This window comes from Canis lupus, chromosome 38 (genome assembly GCF_011100685.1).
Source record: "Canis lupus familiaris isolate Mischka breed German Shepherd chromosome 38, alternate assembly UU_Cfam_GSD_1.0, whole genome shotgun sequence".
NCBI lineage: Eukaryota > Metazoa > Chordata > Mammalia > Carnivora > Canidae > Canis > Canis lupus.
Genome location: NC_049259.1, coordinates 11,881,814 through 11,900,951, shown reverse-complemented (window position 1 = coordinate 11,900,951; position 19,138 = coordinate 11,881,814). Strand labels below are relative to the sequence as shown.

Genomic DNA, 19,138 nt, shown 5'->3' with positions numbered 1-19,138 from the left:
TATTCTGAAGATACAACAGATAATGGGAGGATGAAATCTATAGAACTTGGTGTCAACCAAATGCACAGGAATAAGAGGAATTGTTGTCAACTCTACGCAGAGGAATAAGAGGAAAGTATCAAAGATATATTCAAGCTCAACGGCTTGAGCAAATTATAGATCACAGTGCCATTCTGCAAGCAAATAAAAAAATAAAAGGGGAAAATTTGAGCGTAGAGAATAAGATTAAAATTTTAAATGTTTTTTAAAAATATATTTAAGAGAAGGAGCAGATAGCAGAGAGGCAGAAGGAAATGTTATTTGGCACATTAAGTGAAAACGTCTTGTCAGAAGCTGGATTATGAAGTGACTGAATTTGCTAGAAAGATCCATGTGAGAGTCAAAGCAAGGAGGTTGAATAGGGTCATTTAAGGAGAAAAGAGATAGAGACAAAAACAAGACCATAGGTGATGAACCCTGGGGATGTGAAGAGCCCACAAAGGAGACTGGAAAGAAACAATCAGACGATTTAGGAAGGAAAATAAAGAAAGAGCCATTTCAGAGGAAAGCCAAGAGCAACAAGCACACAGAAGCTCTGATTCTTTTCATGTGGTTACAACTTTAGAAGAGCAGCATCCTCACACACTGTGCAAGAACCATCCAAGTAAAACATTCAGTCAGATGGATCAGCTGCAGTGCATATGTGCAGCTTTTTATTCAACAGACCTCCAGAAACATCTCTGAGCGTGCCACCATTTAAACAGATGGCAGCTGATTGGCCCAATCAAAAGTTATGGTCTGAACGGTCCTCGAACAATTCCCTGCCTTTTTTTTTTTTTTTTTTTTTTTTACGTAGGCACAGCTCCTGCCTACCAGCTGCCAGGACAATTGGTTAAAAAGTGAAACCAGAGTTAATTCTGTGATGAAAACAAATGCAGCTAATGTTTGTCCAAAATCACATTTGGATAATGCTGAATAACTGGCTGATTTATCCTTTTTTCCCCTTCTCATTCAGTTCTTTTTCTAAGACATCGGGACAGACATTATCAAGCCATCCTGAGTTTCATGAGAAGAACACAAAAGGATACAAAAAAAAAAAAAAAATCTGCCCATTTACACTGTTCAAAGCATATTATATGCAAGCAAGTTCAGATGTGGGTTTTGCTTCATATTTACTGGTGCTTAAAATGTACAAAATCAGGCTGTTAAAATGCAAAGACACTGATGGGCCATATGGAAGAGAGTTATCAAGAGTTCTCCAGTAAGACAGTCTGCCAGCCAGATTTTACTTGTTTAAACTGAGGGCTGCACTCCGCCGTCAAAATTGTTGTTGAACCTGTTGTGATAAATGGTAGTGTGAGACTTAGGTAATGTATTCAAGGTCAGATTTCATTGTTTAAATAGGATGGGAGGAAAAGAATAAAAAAGGGGGACTGTTTCTTCCAAGCCCCTGCTAATGATATGCCAGGCCAGACAACAACATTTTAAAACAAAAGTGACATTCTCGTTGATCAGAGTACCTCGTGGCCTATGACCATAAATTGCTGGTTAATTCCTGTGTTTCAGGTAGTTGCAGCTACTACCCAGGGAGTCCCGGAGAGCGTCCTGCCGCCCAGGGTCAGGGCACCCAGCGCGGAGGCCCTGCATTTGAGCTGGAGCATCCCTGAGAAACCAAATGGCATCATTAAAGAGTACCAGCTCAGGCAGACTGGGAGAGGTCTCATCTACAGTGGCACCAGTGACAGGAGGCAGCATACGGTCACAGGTGAAAAAAACAGAGGAAAACCTACCGGAAGAGTCTGTCTCTGTGGTTGGGGGGGCAAAGCATCCCAGGGGTGTGCGTTTGATATATGAGGTCACTTCGAAAGGACGTGTTCTCTTGACATATGGTCAGGTCCCACTTATCCATGCTAATAGAAGAGCCCACACTGGCAGCAATAAGCCACAACAGCAGATAACTTCAGAAATAATTTATATTTGGCTTTGATATGCATTATGTGTAGGGTTTTTGCATCAGTATTAACTTTTTTTTTTTTCTCAGACAAACGGTAAGATGCATTTTCATTCCCCAAGGATATTCTCCTAGATAATGGGACTAGGCTAGCCAAGAATGTACTGGAAGGCAGGGAGAAATCAGCCAGAGGCTAACATTTATCTACTGAGTGGGTAACTAATACACAGAATGGTTGACAGGTGACTGTTTGTGACAATTGGCTATTAACATCAATTAATAGTGATTATATTAGTTTCATTGTTTGTTATAACATTTACTATAATTAACTTTCGTAAAATAATAATAGTACAGTTATAATAGCATAAAGTCAGATAATTGCTAGAAGTGATTATGATAATAATTAACATGTTTTGGTTTGAATGTCACTTCTGAAGAGAAGAGAAACATCTTCTATCTTCTGACTTCCCCAGTCTAAGGAAGCTTCTCTGATACACCATCGCATCACCTTGTCTCATTTTCATCACGAATCTCTCACTGCCAGGTAGTGTTTGTTTTTATGTCCCCCTCACTGGGATGTAAGCTCCAGAATTGCAGAGACCTTCTGTACCTTGTTCAAAACAGTACTTCCAGCGCCTAGAACAATCCTGGACATATCCACAGACGCTAAACAAATGTTTGGGGAATAAGTGACTTTCACCTGTGCCACTTGGCATGTACTATCTCATTTGATTCTCTTCACAAACCAATGCGGTAAAGAGTTATTACTCCCATTTTACAGAAAAGAACACTTTGAGAGGGATCCCTGGGTGGCACAGCGGTTTGGCGCCTGCCTTTGGCCCAGGGCGCTATCCTGGAGACCTGGGATCAAATCCCACATCGGGCTCCCGGTGCATGGAGCCTGCTTCTCCCTCTGCCTGTGTCTCTGCCTCTGTCTCTCTCTCTCTCTCTGTGACTATCATAAAAAAAAAAAGAACACTTTGAGATATTAAGTAACTTAGTTCATTATTTAGATCTACTGAATTATCCCAAACAGTTGTGTAAGTTTGGATTCTGAGGCCACAGGCAAGAGGTTACAAACTTACTTTTCCCCTATTGAGAACAGCTTCCTTTCATGGCCTCCTGAGTAGATGTTCTTCTTCCATTGGACCCCATGGCTTGCAGGGAACATTGATAGTAGAGATAATAAAACCTGCAAGAAGTGCAGAAAAGCCTGGAAGAGTGTGCCTGAGTTTTCCTCGGAGGAGGGATAGGTTATACTACACGGTGGAAAAATCAATTCATCCTGATTTGCTCTTAATTCTATGACTCCCTGACACACAAGCAGGCATTCATTGACAGATGTCCCCTGTTTTCCAGAAGTGCCAGAAGCCTACAGAAGGGGCTTCATAAATATTTGCAGACCAGCACATTGCATTCCTTATCTGAAGATCCTGAGCTAAATCAATGATAATGGAGATGGAAAAAGCCTTCATCAATTCAGATTATTAAAGTTATTTCTTAGATCATATTTCACTGAAAGTGAAAATGATCACAAATAGTTGAAATGCTGTTGTTTTACATAATAAAACTTTACATTTATATTGTGCTTTATAATTTGAAAGAACTGCTTGCCTTTGGATACGTTTGGTTCTCATCACATCCCTATAAGTGAGGGATGTTTTAACATCCACATTTAAAAGATGAAGAATTAAAGTGACATGCTTAGGGTGCCCAAGGCATCAGAATACCATTTCATTCCAAAAAAAAAAAAAAAAAAGGAAAGAAAAGAAAGAAAGAAAGAAAGAAAGAAAGAAAGAAAGAAAGAAAGAAAGAAAGAAAAAAGAAAGCAATGTTGCCTGCTTGCTGTGTTCTAAAAGAAGATTGCTGCTTTCAAAAAGCTCCCAGTGACAGGGAACACTGATAAGTTAAGAACTAATTGCAAATACACCATAACTGATGCCACAGCAGAACTCTAAAGAACACAGTGGGGGGGGGGGGGGGGGGGAATCAAAAGAATGACTAGAAAATGGAATGACAATTGCAGAGTTTTAAAAGCCAAGTTAAGGCACATTTAGACCCTGTATCAGTAAAGGTTTCACAAAAAAACTGGGATACAGTGATATGGAATGTTCTTCTTACCCTCTCTGTTTAGTCAGCATGAGCTTTAAACTGTGTGGGCTGTTCTGGTTTGCATTTTTTTAAAAACCAGCATTTACATGCCAACAGACTAAATTCAAATGTAATGTTCAAACCGACAGGACTGATAGCCTCGTTAATTATAAAATAATTGGCAAGATTTTTCTTTAAACCACCTTCACTCCACCAGTTCTTCCTCTCATTGTCATTTTTAATGAATATTTTCATGTCAGAGAGGATTTCATACACCTCACTTGATGCCAGAAGTTCTTTTTTATTAGGATAAATATTTTAAAGTTTTTCTATGTGCTTTTACTTTTTACAAGATCAGTAAAATGAAAAGTAGCCTTTAGAATTCATTTGGTTCATCCTCTGTACCGTTTTAAATAGATTTAGACAGTACTTCACTTGGGCAAGACGGCCCTAAAGAGAAATGTCTTTGTTGAATGAAGTAAAGTCTCATTCAGCAAAACCTTGCTGAATACAGAACCTCCTATACGTAGTTTCTACAGGATGGCAACGGTGCCAGGCATTAAAGCATCTAATACCTGAGATCTATACAGTGTTCACATATCTTATCTGCCAGGAAAAATTCAGTTCCATAGTTCTCTGGCTGACCAAATTCACTATGGAAGTATTTTATGATATCAATGAGTATTTTATTGAGTTCATGGAATGAACAATCAAATTCATTTTACATTGCATCTCAAATGTTTGATCAAGGAACTGCCTATACCCCCTGGGGTAAATGTTTTGATTTTCTCATCATTTCCAAAACCTTGGCATTCCCTAAGTTAACAGTCAAACGCTAATGAAGCTGTAGCACTAGTCATCCTGGAGCCTGAAAATCTAGGTCCTTAGAAATGACAGAAGGGAAAGCGAGCACCTTGCCTCAGCCCCATTGTCTCCATGCTTATTTTTAATTACCTCAAAGCTTTAGAAACATGATCCCGTAAATGCTTTGTGGGAATAGTGGCGAATGCACTCATCATGTGAAATCCATAAATTGCTTATAATCCTCTCAAGATGTTAAAAAAAGCATTAAGTAATTGAAGACAGGAAGTCCTCAGTTAATTATTTAGAGGTGTTATCAATGCTTTAAGTAAACTGAAGCATTTTCTGCTATCTCACTGAGCTGAATACCATGGGGACGAAGGAGAAACAGCCATCATCTTCTCATATCCGCTAATGCAAACAGCACATGGCAGCTTGTCAATAAAAGACCTTTTCATATCATTTATTACTAAACAGGTCCCCCATCCTGCACAGAACAATTGGGATGGCAGTTATGGCATTGTTTCACTTTGGGTTACCAGTGCTTCGTATATGGGCCTCCTAGCGTGGGCACTGGGCAAAAGAGATGGGGAAAGGATTAACTAAATAATTAGGGCCACCGAGAACAAAATGAATTAATCATATCCTCTTTAGCGGCAGATTTGATAAGGGCTTATGTGTCTCTTAACTCTGGGAGAAGTGTTTTCAAAATAATTTATGAAAAGTTGCTTATCGCTGCATTTTCCTTGAAAGGGAAGACCCACCAGCATTAAGCTGTGAGGAGAGAACGATTTGCCTTTTCCATTTTCTTAGAAGCTCATGAAGATGTCCTGTGCTAAAATAGCATACACCCTAACAGTGCAGGTGGTAGCAGACATGCACTGCTAATGTACTCAAACAGATATCCTGTTGAAGACAAAAAAAAAAAAAAAAAAATGACCGTCAGTATCACAAAATGTGGAATTTCTTTATATGGGGATCTTACATTTAGATAACTCTGCTATGTACTCCCATAGTAGCCGACACGTGGCTCTCATGGCATTTATTATACTTTATCACAATATCCTTCTTGTCTCTGTTCCTCAGCTAATAGGTGAAGCTTTTTAAGGACAGACAATAGCCTCTTTTTTTGCCATTGTATCATCTACACTATGACAGGCACCCATCATATTATTTAGCGTATTAAGTATTCAAGAATATTTGTTGAGTGCGTAGATATTAAATAACTAGTACCCAAATGATTTTAGTCTGTTTTGACTGGACACAAAAATCAGACTGTCAAATACATCTAAATCTCAGGCAGGAATGGCTACATAATTTGCAGAGTCCAGGGCAAAATGAGAACGTGGAGTCCTTTGTCCCAAAATTATTTAGATACAGCTCAACATCCAAAAAACAAATGATTCAATTAAAAGGTGGGCAGAAGACATGAACAGACATTTCTGGAAAGAAAATATGCAGATGGCCAACAGACCCAGGCTCAGCAACACTCATCATCAGTAGAATGCAAATCAAGACTACAATCAGATGACACTTCACACCTGTCAGAGTGACTAAAATAAAAAACACGAGAAACAGCAAGTTTTGGTGAGGATGTGGAGGAAAATGAACCCTCGTGCACGGTTAGTGGGAATGCAAACTGGTGCAGCCACTGTGGAAGACAGTATGAAGGTTCCTCAAAAAGGGAAACATAGAGCTACCCTATGATTTGGTAATTGGGCTACTGGGTATTTGCCCGCAAAATACAAAAAGAGATATATGCATCCCTATGTTTATTGCAGCATTATTTACAGTAGCCAAATTATGGAAGCAGCCCAAGTGTCCATCAATAGATGAATGGATTAAAAAAAAATATGGCACATATCCACATTGGAATATTATCCAGCCATAAAAAATGAAATCTTACCAGTTGCAACACATGGGTGGAGCTAAAGAGAATAATGCTAAGCAAAATAAGTCAGAGAAAGACAAATACCATATGATTTCACTGATATGTGAAATTTAAGAAACAAAACAAATGAACCAAAGGAAAAAAGAGAGAAAGACAAACCAAGAAACAGGCCTTTGACCCTAAAGAACAATCTGGTGGTTTCCAGAGGGGGGGAAATGGGTGAAAGAGGTGAAGGGGATTAAGAGTAGAGTACGCTTACCATGATGAGCACTGAGTAATACACAGAGTTGCTGAATCACTATATTGTACACTTGAAATGAATATAACACTGAACGTTAACTATATTGGAAGTAAAAACTTAATAAAAATTTTTAGAAAAGAGTAAATTTTTCAAAAAAAATCATTAAGAATTTTTGAAAATAGAACGTAGAATCAAGCACTGGATCCTTCTCTACATGGGATCTTGGGTCACATATCCATGCCTCCAGCCTTGATCTCTGGCCATCTGGATTTATTGGCAGTGTATTTCTTTAACCGAAACAGAGAGGAAGAAAACTAGGATGATGATCATGTCCTCAGAACAGCTTCCAGAGCTTCTCTTCAGTGGTCTCAGAACATTGCATGTAGCGCTCTGTACTACATTTGCCCCAGCTACTACCTGACTACTGACCACCAAGCATCAGACCTACGAAACTATTTTCATAGATATGAAAGATCTAATCTATATCTAATATTTCATCTATTGTCATAGATATGACAATTCATTTTATTTTCATTTTTCCAAACGTGAGGAAAACTTTGTGCCTGTTTGCAAAATAAATACACAGATAATAGCATAGCATCAGTCTCCATTTTATACTTAAAAAAAAGTCTTATTGATAGAATATTATAGCCAAAGAATTACAATCAACAGCTGTCTAGACAATAGTATTTAAAGAAAAAAAAATTTCCCCTGAAATCTCAGTTTCAGGTTCCTTGCCTGGGCAATCACTGCTTCTGTTTTGCCCCAAGAGCTCGAAAGAACTCCTGCTCTCTCTGCAAAATATGTCCTTGTCAAGCTTCTGCCCAGCATCAGACTTTGCTGCCACCTGATGCCACATTGTGTTTCTAGAGAAGACTCTGCCTGAAAATGTAGAATAAAAGTGGCTTTGTTCTAGGACAGCACCAGACTCCAGAGAAGAAAAACATGTATTAAAATAGTGTTACTAAACTCAAACAAGCAAGGGTCTTTTCTTGGACTATCTTAATAACAGTTTTGATGTTGATATGCATTTGGAAAGAGAGTCTGCCAAGAAATAACTTATCTGGGAAGTGCTTCTTGGGATGAATCTGATTATTAAGATATTGGGGAGAGGGGCCTAAACTATGGCCTGGAATTTGACACAAAATATAGAATTAAGAAACAATTAAGCTTGCAGCAAGTTGTCAGAAGCAAAAGTCATGAGATTACCTCGCAGGCATTTGCAATGCCAGAGCACCTTTATTTTGACGTTTTGACGCCCAGCTCATGCCAACTGAATTTGTACTTTGAAGCCTCGATACAGGAAACGATTCCAATAGCTGCTCACAAACAGGCAAGAAATTGGCTTGACTAACCGGGATGCATAGCTCCTGAGGTTGTGGTGGGTGGTCCTATCATGAAAAGGGAATCCCAGCCTGTGAGCTCCTGACACATTCCTTGATCCAATTTCATGAAACAAATCATCATGTAAATGCACCATAGATGTCTCTAAAGCAATTCCGCAATATTTTAATGTATCAGTTTTGAACATCCAGATTTTCAATTTTTAATTCAATAGGAATCCTGCTATAATTCTACCCATCGCAGCCAGCGTTGCCAGTGGGTGCTGGAAGTTCCTGGGAGTCTCCATGTGCAGAGACGATCTGGAGGGGATCACTTAGTGAGAGCCAAGGCCGATAAGGGCAGAAAAAAGCGTTTCACAGCAGCAGGATTGCATGTGGATTCAGGGGGACCCTGCCAAACACCCAGTTTGGGTGAACTTGTACCGAGATCAGCTTCTTGCCCAAAAGGTGTATATTTGATAACCACCTACCGAAAAGTTTTTGAGATAAGCCAGGCCTCTCAGCCCTTGAACTCATCACTGACCAGATTGATGGAGAAACTTTCAAAGTTTGTATTTATAGGATTATTTGGTAATTCCTTAGAAAACAGCAGATGACATTATAGAATAATATAAATTCATTATACGAACGCTCTGAAGTAGCACTTGCTATCTGAGATTATAATGGACAAAATGCCTTCTCCTGACTATTAATCTGGATATTAAAAATTGGAAACAAGCTGTTCCTTATCAAATGTGACTGACACTGACAAAGACATTGGTTCTGTTTTCCAAATCATATTTTTTGTGATTCATAGGCAGACTCCAGGTGATCCCTTTTAACACACATTTGCTCTGGAACGTGATGTTACTTGAAAGTATAATTGTCATGAGTTTGGTTATAGTATGCTTCTTTCCTTTAAGAGAGAACATGATTCCCTGTAGGGAAATTCAAGTAATTTGCAGCCACCATAATCTCCACTGCACTGAAATGTTAAATGCTTGGCTTTTCTCCATGCATTTGCCTTTCTCTGCTCTACAACTCCTATCTCCCACGCTTTTAATTCAATGCTGAGCACTTGAATGATGTTTTCTTTTCTCCTTCTACTCTTGGACTTCAGGATTAAGTTACAGTCAGAATGGTTCCTTTGAGACATCTCTTTATTTCCCTCTTCTCGTCCTGATCAATTCATGAGTCGTTTTCAGTTGCTGTGCCCTTTTCAATGCCTGTTACTAATATTTCATATATATCTCAGTTTAAAGACCACCCATAGAGACTTACTTAAAATGGCAACAAATTCCAGTTGAAATGCATTGATTTTATTGAGTTTTACGGAGTCATATGTATGAAAGGTCATCCAGTTCATGTAAATCATTTATGCCTGATGGCAGTCGATGCTTTCCTTACAGATTATTTGAACCAAGGCTGTTAGTAATTTAGTCCTCTGACAATATGAAAAATCCAAGACCTAAATAATAGGACGTGGACAATTATGGATTCGAGTCTTGCCTTCCCTCAAGTTAGTCTGTAACTCAAGCAGCCTCCACCATCATGCCCACAGTTTAAAGATATGGAAACTGAGGCACCTAGAGGTCAGAAAGCTGGCCCGTGGCAGTCGCTAGTAAGTATGTAAGGGATTAGGACCCAAAATAATCTAACTTCACAAGCTTCTCTCCTAACAGCAAGGCTGCACCACTTCAGTACATGAATTGTGGAAATGTTCAAAATGGAAATATTTAAATAAATAAATAAATAAATAAATAAATAAATAAATAAATATTTATAAATATATTTATATTTATAAATATATATATAAATATATTTATATATTTATATATATATATTTATAGTGTGTGTGTGTGTGTGCTTAGTGGAAGTTTCATTAGGCTTTGGGCTACCTATGTCATCACTTTCCTGTGTTTCAGAAGCCCGACCCTATTGCTCTGGGCCATACTTCTCAGGCCAGCTACCCAGACTTCTATCCCCACCAGAGCTTATCTCTATAATAATAGATGAGTTCCTCCACTTGTCTATTCTCTGACTCCCTTACCTATAAAATAAGCAGATAATTGCAGTGCCTCAGGGAGTTAGCAAGGGTTTTGATTATGTTAATATCCATGAAATACACAGAAGAAGGCCCCCAAGTGGTGTTCAGTAAACTTCAGCTGCTGTATTTTTATGTGATCTAGTAATCAATTTCCTAAAAAATAACTCCACTTCTCAAAAAGTATATTTAATTAATGTATAGAGTCCAGTGAAAAGACAGGTTAAAATGGAACAACAAAAATCCCCTGAGCTTTGTTTTTTGTTTTACCTTACTATAGTTTTTTTTATTGAGTAGATGTTTGAACTAAATACTTCCAACATATTTCTTTCGTTTTAAGAATAGTTGCAATGTTTTCTACCACTTTGACATCTTTCAGATGCTCTTTAATCTTCAAAGGGAAGAAAGTTGTTGAAAAATTTCAACGTGCTTGGCTGTACTCTTACGTGGTGGGAGGGCACAGGGCTTGGTGTTAAAGTTGCGGGTTCGTCTCTACCCCAATCTGATCACTCGTTTGCTGTAGAGCATTTGCTTCTTTGAGCCTCAGTTATTTTACCTGTGAGGCAGGAATAATAATTTCTGTTCTGGTGATATTTAAGGTGAAACCTCTTCACCTTTTCACTAAACCTTTTCATGTTGTTGCTAATTGTCTCTCCCAGAATCTTGTAACTATCTCTAACGTGCATAGGGTAATAACAGCTGCTTATGGTCCCCTTGTGTAACATACAAGAATCTGAACTTGTGTGCCAGCATGTGACATTATTAGTAATTATAATATTAGTATGAGTTAGAACTCTTTTTCTTGCAAGTTACAGAAAACTCAGTCCAAGCAGCTTAACAAATGAGCATTTATTGGCTCGTGTAACTAAAAAAATCAGGTGAAGACTGAAGGCTAAGAAGAATCCAAGACCAAATTTCTTTTTACCTCTGAGTTCTCCTCCATTCTCAAGCTGTGTGTGGTGAACAAAGAACCACACCAGCAGGAAGAATGAAAGTTCAAGTTCAAGGCCTACCTTCCATTAGCCTAAATCAGGTCATAGACCCAGTCCTGAGCAGTGAACATTGCAAAGGGAAGGTGGAACTGTGTCCAGAAGTAGTCAATATAGGAGGAATCAATTCTAAACAAAACACAAAGCCTATTAGTGGCCAAAAGACTGGTTTTCACAAGGAAAACTGGAGCTGTTATAAAAGGAAGTACGATGGGACGCCTGGGTGGCTTAGTGGTTGGGCAGCTGCCTTTGGCTCAGGTCGTGATCCTGGGATCCAGGTCAAGTCTCACACCAGGCTTCTGCGAGGAGCCTGCTTTTTCCTCTGCCTGTGTCTCTGCTCTCTCTCTCTCTCTCTCTCTCTCTCTCTCTGTCTCTCACGAATAAATAAATAATTTAAAAAAAATAAAAGAAAAGGAAGTATGAATGGACTCTGGAAGGTAAACATAGCAGCTCTGGAGGTGAAGGATACAAACTGGCAAATGTGAGTTGAAATGAAATGAATAATTCTATCTTTGTTCCATGTGGCCCTTCAATTGTCCCCCTACCCATACTTCAGGACCGGACACAATCCTTGAGGACAGACTGCCCATGAATTAGATTAAGTCCATCTGTCCTTCTCTCCTTCACTTAAGGTCTCATGCCTCCCACTTTTGTGTTTCCTGTTCTTCCATCTTTGTCTCCTTTCCCCAGTTCATTACATCCATTCCTCTTGACTGGTGATGTCTTTGAATTCCACTGGCTTCCTGACCTAGGCTCTCTACCCAATGCTCAGCTCTGCATCCTGGTTTTTTAATTCTGGTACTCCAGGAGCTTCAAGAGCTGCATACTCCTCCACTAGACCTGGCCCAATGCTCTGCAAGGCCAACCCATACCATCCAATTTAAGCACCTGTAACAGACTCCTCTGGCACACTTTCCTTAATCTATCAAAACTCGTAATGAGCTAGCTATTCCACTGCTGTACCATCTCTAAACAGCTGTCTTCTAGTGTTCTGAGCTATATATAAAGTGGATTCCACTAAACCTGCTTCAGAAAGATTTTGTAAAGAATGGACAATTTCTATTTTCATATACTTTAATTTTCTTTTTAGCTGCTATCCTCATTGCAAACATCCTCAGACCTCTCATCAACCTTAGAACACTTCTGTGATGACAAATTTTCTCTACTTTTTCTAAGATGTATCCTAAAATACATCTTCAAGAAAAAGTCTCTTCAATAGTCACTGCTTATTGGCAATCATCTTAGCTAGAACACAAAATGAAAAGGAGAATTAGGCCTCATTTGGGGGGGGGGGGGTGTTTGTTTTTGTTTGAGAAGAAAATTCCGAAGAAAGGTCAAGCATTGCTTCACTTTTACCCAGCCATATTTAAGTCTGACATTCAGACAAAATCTAGAAACTACTTATCGTTTACACATTCCATTATTTTTGTATTATTTTAATAAATATTCTGTAACTAAGGTAGAATTGCTTATACAAGGAATAGATGTTATGGGCAGAGATACTCATGGAACTATGAGGAAGGGTCTATTTGGTCAGATCACACTTTGGCTGGATGTCATAGACATCATAGCCTGACATCTTTATGGAGCACATTTATGGGTTTTGTGTTCTTTAAACAGTATTTAACAAATATCAAATACCTATGATAGGCACTACTAGGGGAAAAAATGATGAAAAAAAAAACACTCAAAGACGTAAATCTTACTCTCAAAGGGCTTATATTCTAAGTGAAAAAGTAAGATGTTCAGATGAAACAGTGTTACAAGGGTCTAGACCCCTTTTTCAATAGCAAGAGTAAAGAGGGTGCATTGTGGGACTAAATCAGCCTGCCACTGAAGTCTCTGACCTTCATACTTAGACAATCCCTCCCGTTTTCTTTTGAGCTCTATATTTTATAATCTTTGGCATTTTCCCATAAACTTTTATCAAATATATATGGCTTGGGTATGGCTTAGATCTTTCATCATATTTCTTATCTATAAATCAGGTAAATATCAAAATTATGTAAATCCCCCATAGCATCCAAATGGAAGATTACAATCAAATAAGTATCTGTATCTTATCACTAAATTGATAAGGAAACACAAAGGGCTTTGAAGCTGAATCCTGAAGCAGCTCCAGCTGCAGAACATTATTGCTTTAGCAGAGAACCCAGACGACTGCTCTAATTCTAAATGAACTGGTTAATTTTTTTCATTGATTTAACAAGCATCTACTTTGTGCCTGTCATTATTCGAAGGATACAGTAATATTTTTTTAGATATAGTATCCTTTAGTGATCTTTTAGAGCTTACATCCTAGACAGAGAGACAAACAATAAATAAACAGATGTAATAAAACATCAGAAAATGTTGAGGCCTATGAAGAAGGAAATAAATTGAAGGAAGACCAAGCGCTGGGTGTAGTGTGTAGATATTCCTTGAGGAATCTTTAAAAATCTTTTAAAATGTAGAATTTGAGCAAAAATCTACATAAAACCACAGAGTGACACCTGAATGTCTCTGGAGAAAGTCATGCCACCAAAAGAACAATATATGTAAAAATTTAGCTAAGAATTCATGAAAAATTGATATGATAATTATTAGATCCCTGTTATCATTTGGCCCAATTGTTTGACATATAGACTAAGCCCATTCTTTAAGAAAATTTTTTTAGCTCTGGCACTGTTTGAATTTTCCCAAGAATCAAAGCAAGAAATGTTAGCCTCCATTGACTCCTTGTCGAATGCTGCTAAGGTTCTTCTATTCAAAGAGAGTACTTCTCTACATAACCCATTTTATCTTCCCAAAAGCCTTAGAAGCTAGCTCCTGTATTTCCCATTTTTATAGATCAGTAGATCAAGGCAAAGAGAAGCCAAATAACTTGCCCAAGGTCACTAGCTATGGAGTCGTGAAGTCTAACAACATATAATTTCTACTGTAAAAGGATTGCCATTCTTATTTTTCCTGAGAACTTATTGAGCAGTTACTGGGCTGTGTCATATTCTGAATACAATAAGCACTATCCTTTCATCAAATTATTCTTAATCAGTGTGTAAAGACAAAACCAATACATCCCCCAAAAACTACAGAGGTTAAGTGTGAGATGGTACTCTGGGCACATACAGAGAAGTGCAAAGTTAAAAAAAAAAAAAAAAAAGTTGGTGTGAATATAAGCTGAATATGGCTTGGGGCTAAAAAATGTTGAATCTAACCTTCTTTTTATTTTTTTCCACCTTTATTCATATAAGAAGCAATTGCAGAAACTAGGATGGTTAGCCTGGAGAAGAGAAGACTCAGGGGGGATTTGATAACTGTCTACAAATATTTGAAGAACTGTCATGTGGAAAAGAAATTAGATTTGTTCTATATGTCCCTAGGGGTGCAAGTGATGGAAAGAATTCACCACAATTTAGGGAAAGGACTTTCAAACAAAATAAGGAGAACTCTAGAGCTCTCTAAAGATGGAACAGGCTCTTTGAGAGATGAATACTGTGATTGCCTAGGCAAGGCAGTCTTTTCAATGACCTCTTGTACAAGGGAATCAAGAGAAAGATGGATGGGTGGATGGATTGCATGAATTTTAAGATTTCTTTTAAAGCTTAGAATTTATTATTTTATTAATTTAAATGAAATTTCTATTTATATCAAGCTGCTTGTAAAGTTCATATCTCCATTAAAGAGTATTTTCTGCTGTTAATATTTTTGGAAATTGTATCTACAACTCCACATGCTACTTCCGGTGCTTAATTGATAATAAATAATCCTCTCAAGATGTACTTTATTTCTTGTTTGCTCTTTCTAGGTCTCCAGCCATACACCAACTACAGCTTCACACTTACAGCTTGTACATCTGCTGGATGCACTTCAAGTGAGCCTTTTCTAGGTCAGACACTGCAGGCAGCCCCTGAAGGTAATTAAAAAATATCCATGATTTGGGAGAAGAAGTTTTCATATGGCATTTTGAAGTGAATTCCATAAACCCTTTCATGTCAAACAAAAAAGGAATAAAATCGACAAGTACAAAATAAAATTGTATTCTAGGTTTCCATTCTTAAAGCTGGATTCAACTGTAAGCCTCCCAACATAAATTTTGCTTTCAAGTTCTTTAAACCTTTTAAATTTAGTTTTCTGTTAAAAAAATTATTATATACTAGGATATAAAATTCCTCAAAAAATCAAAGTTAAGTATTTCTGGAATGCCTGATACATAACAAGGACATGCTCACTGCTGATGTTTACTTATTTATTACCATGAAGAACTTACCATCAAGTCAAAGGCACAGGACAAGTACCAAAACTTAAAGAGAGAGAATTGGGGAACCTGGGTAGTTCAGTCAGATAAGTATCAGGGTCTTGATTTCGGCTCAGGTAAAAATCTCAGGGGTTTGATCTTAAGGTTGTGAGATCAAGCCCCTCCTTGGTCTCCATGCTCAGCATAGAGTGTACTTGAGATTCTCTCTCCCTTTGCCCCTCCCACCATCTCAAATAAGTAAATAAATAAAACCTTTAAAATATATAAAGGGAGAATCTGAAAGGTGATGGTAAGAAAGAACAAATGGTCAATAATATTGTAATACTGTATGGTGACTCCACTTATTATTAAGTGACATATAAAACTGCCAGATCAATATGTTGTACACAGGAAACTAACATTGTATGTTAATCATACATCAATTCAAAAAAAATGAACAGAATACTCGAGTTAATCTGAAGAGGGAGAGATTATAACCATCATGAAAATCAAAAAATATTTGTTAGAGCAGGTGAGTTCTGAGATGGACCATGAAGAACAAGGATTTTGACAAACACGATAAGAGATACAGAATTAAACACAGACCATCACCCGGGAAGGCAGATTGGGAAGGTCTATTAAATGTAAAATGTTAATTTTCTATGACACAGCAGTTTTACATTCACTATCCATGCCAGAAAATCCCGCTTCCACAAATGTACAGGGAGACAGGTACCAGGATGTTTACTGAAGCATTTTTGTTTGTTTATTTAATGGAAAAATATTGGAAGCCATTTAAATAGCTATGCATAGGGGAATTGCTAAATAAACTCAGGCATATTCATATTATGAAATTCCATGCCTCAGTTTCAAAGAATGAGACAATCTAAACATATGAAGAGGAAATTCAGAACTACATTAAGCCATAGTTTCTTTTATATATAAAAATACAGAGAAAATCATACTCATTTCTATAGATAAATAAAAATTTAGAAAAAATTCTGGAAGCATACACACATCACAATGGTTACCAGTGGGTTGGGAACTGGGGTGGGTGTTATCATTTACTTTTAGGAGAAAGATAGGCTGAGGAGCTTGGGATAGTGATCAACTAATTATTTTGCTCATCTTTATTATCTGCCTATTTTCAATGTGGGGGAAACAGAGGCATACATGAGTTTCTCAACAGAACTATAATGTTAATTACCATTGGAGAGTCCTGAAGTGCTTGTCCATTACTCTTCTAATGAAAGGGATTGTTGTACCTCAGAATATTAGACCTGAACTTCCTACCAGTAAATGGGGAATAAAATGGAAAGTTCCACATATGGGGCATATGGCTCCTCACCAGGATTTCACTAATGATGTTTTCTATATAAAGAATGTTTCATGTCAAAAAGCTTAGTGTTCCTTTGAAAGGAAGAAACCAGCAGTGGATTTTTTGGAAAGGTAAACTATCAAATGGATACTTTGATGATAATGGATAATTTCTAAAGGATCTATCAACCAGTTTTGGCTGCAACTCAAACATGGTAAAATAACAGGGTCTCTTGCTTCAGTGTACTCATCAAATCCATATATTTAAATTCTTAGAAAATATGCGTCTATTTTCCTACTTTTCCCAACAAAATTTCTTGAAAGAGCTCAGATTTCATGACTTAAAAATTATAGCTTTCAACAACACAGGGGAGTGTGAGATGAGAAATGTTTTACTTGATTTCTTTTTTTAACTTTACACACCTTTCCTTTAACCCAAATAACTGTGCAGAGGAATAATAAACCAAATGGGCTTTCCTCTGCAGAACAAACGTGGATTTAGAATCCATTTTCTGGCTGCATCAGTGCCATTTGTGAATAACTTGTATGTGAAATAAATGTAGACCGAGTACTTAAATTGGGGGTTGCAAGAGAACAAATCAACAGCAACTTTAAGTTCTGTTGTTTTACCGTAAAGTGGAAATAAGCATATTGTATCATGTTAAATTAATAACCCAAATATAACTGATTACCAAATGCCTGAGTGAACCCGACATAGTTTGAAGGTCTAATACTTGAGTGTCCTAAGCAGATAGGGGGAAAATTAAAAGATTAAAAGAAACATTGGTTCATAGTCCCCGAGCTCTTTTCTCTCATTTCTCTTTCATTTTCAATCAAAAAAAAAAAAAAAAAAGCTAATGTACATTACTACCTCATTGATAAGTTGAACATAATTTTCTACAATTTTATCCATACAGAAAACTGTGTACCTTTAGTCAAATAGGAAGAGTTCAAGTTGGATTTTTGTTCTCTCTTTTTAGAATTACTGCTATACCAGCAAGCTCTAATTAATTTTAGAGTTCAGTCATGCAAAATTGCAGGCATGCTTACCTCCAGCATTGATAACGTGGGGGGGTTGGGGGGGAAGAGGAAAAGAAGATGAATCTTTCTCAATTGCATTCCAGATCTCTCTTCCTCTGACCTTTTTTAAGCTGTTGATGTTCCTTTAGATTCCACCTCTACTCTCTGCACTTATAACTCCACAGGATCCCTTTGAATTCTCAAGCACAAGCTTCCAGAGTCCTCTGTTCCCACAAAGCCTGCACTTACAGATTTAAGGCCTATGTATCCTTCAGTCTATAGATGTTTTTATTTAGGTGTTTTGTAAATACTTCAACCTCAGTATTCAATACTTAAAATCTCTCTCCTCACTTCCTAGCTTATTTTTCTAACTTTTTCCCTCCAAGTACCATCATCCATCTCATCAAACCAAAATGGTCCTTCTTAATGCATCTCTCTCTTTTCTTTTCTTTTTTTAGGTTGTAATGTGCAGTTCTTCAAAAAATCTTATTAACTTTAAATCTTAAGGATTTTTTTTAATGTGCCCTTCCTTTCCATCCCTTCTGGCATTGCCTTAGTTCAGACACCTATAACTTCTCATAATTAGTCTTCCTGCCTCTTGTCATTTCTCCTCTATCTCATATTCCCATTTCAATTCTTTTCCCCCTTGTGCCAAAATAGACTGACTTCATATTAGTCACCTTCATAAAATCCCACATCCTTCCAGGAAAAAAAGAAATCCACATCTTCTTAGTAAAGCAAAATAGATTCCTCAAATTTTAACCTCTGCCTATCTATTAAGTCTTTGGGTCTTGCCTGCATGCCATCCAAAGCACCACTCATGTTGAGGTACTTGGAATTCTTCTACACTTTCCTGTTTTTCAGGGACTTGGTGTGGGTTCCCCTGAATTTAGATCTCTTTCCTACAGTCTCACTAAGCTAACCCATTTTTAAAAAAAAATTGGTCATGTCTCCACTTCCTACGACCACTTTTGCTTCCCATCCATCCCCATGTTACTCCCAGTCTGTGTTGATACCCTTCCTAAGTGCTCCAAAGCACTATGCTTCCTAAGGCATTTAGTAAACTGGATTATAAATTTTTATTTGTTCATCTTTATTCACCATAATACTATGAACTCCTTGAAAGGTAAAGACCATATGTCTTTATCCCCACATCCACAGTGCCTGACGCAGAAAATGATACGAAACTGGGTGGAATGTTGGATAAGTTTACAAATAACAATAGTCCAAAAGTCAAGGCATCCATGATATCAGCTGATACAAAACTGGGTACCCTTAC

General features: G+C 37.6%; 1 protein-coding gene across 1 annotated transcript in view; it reads left to right on the top strand.

Annotated features, from left to right (window-relative positions):
• Positions 1–19,138, top strand: part of USH2A (usherin) — a 702,892-nt gene that overhangs the window by 541,378 nt on the left and 142,376 nt on the right. The window contains 2 exon segments of the mRNA XM_038586435.1: positions 1,546–1,744; positions 15,094–15,201. Coding sequence (XP_038442363.1) covers positions 1,546–1,744; positions 15,094–15,201 — 307 coding nt within the window.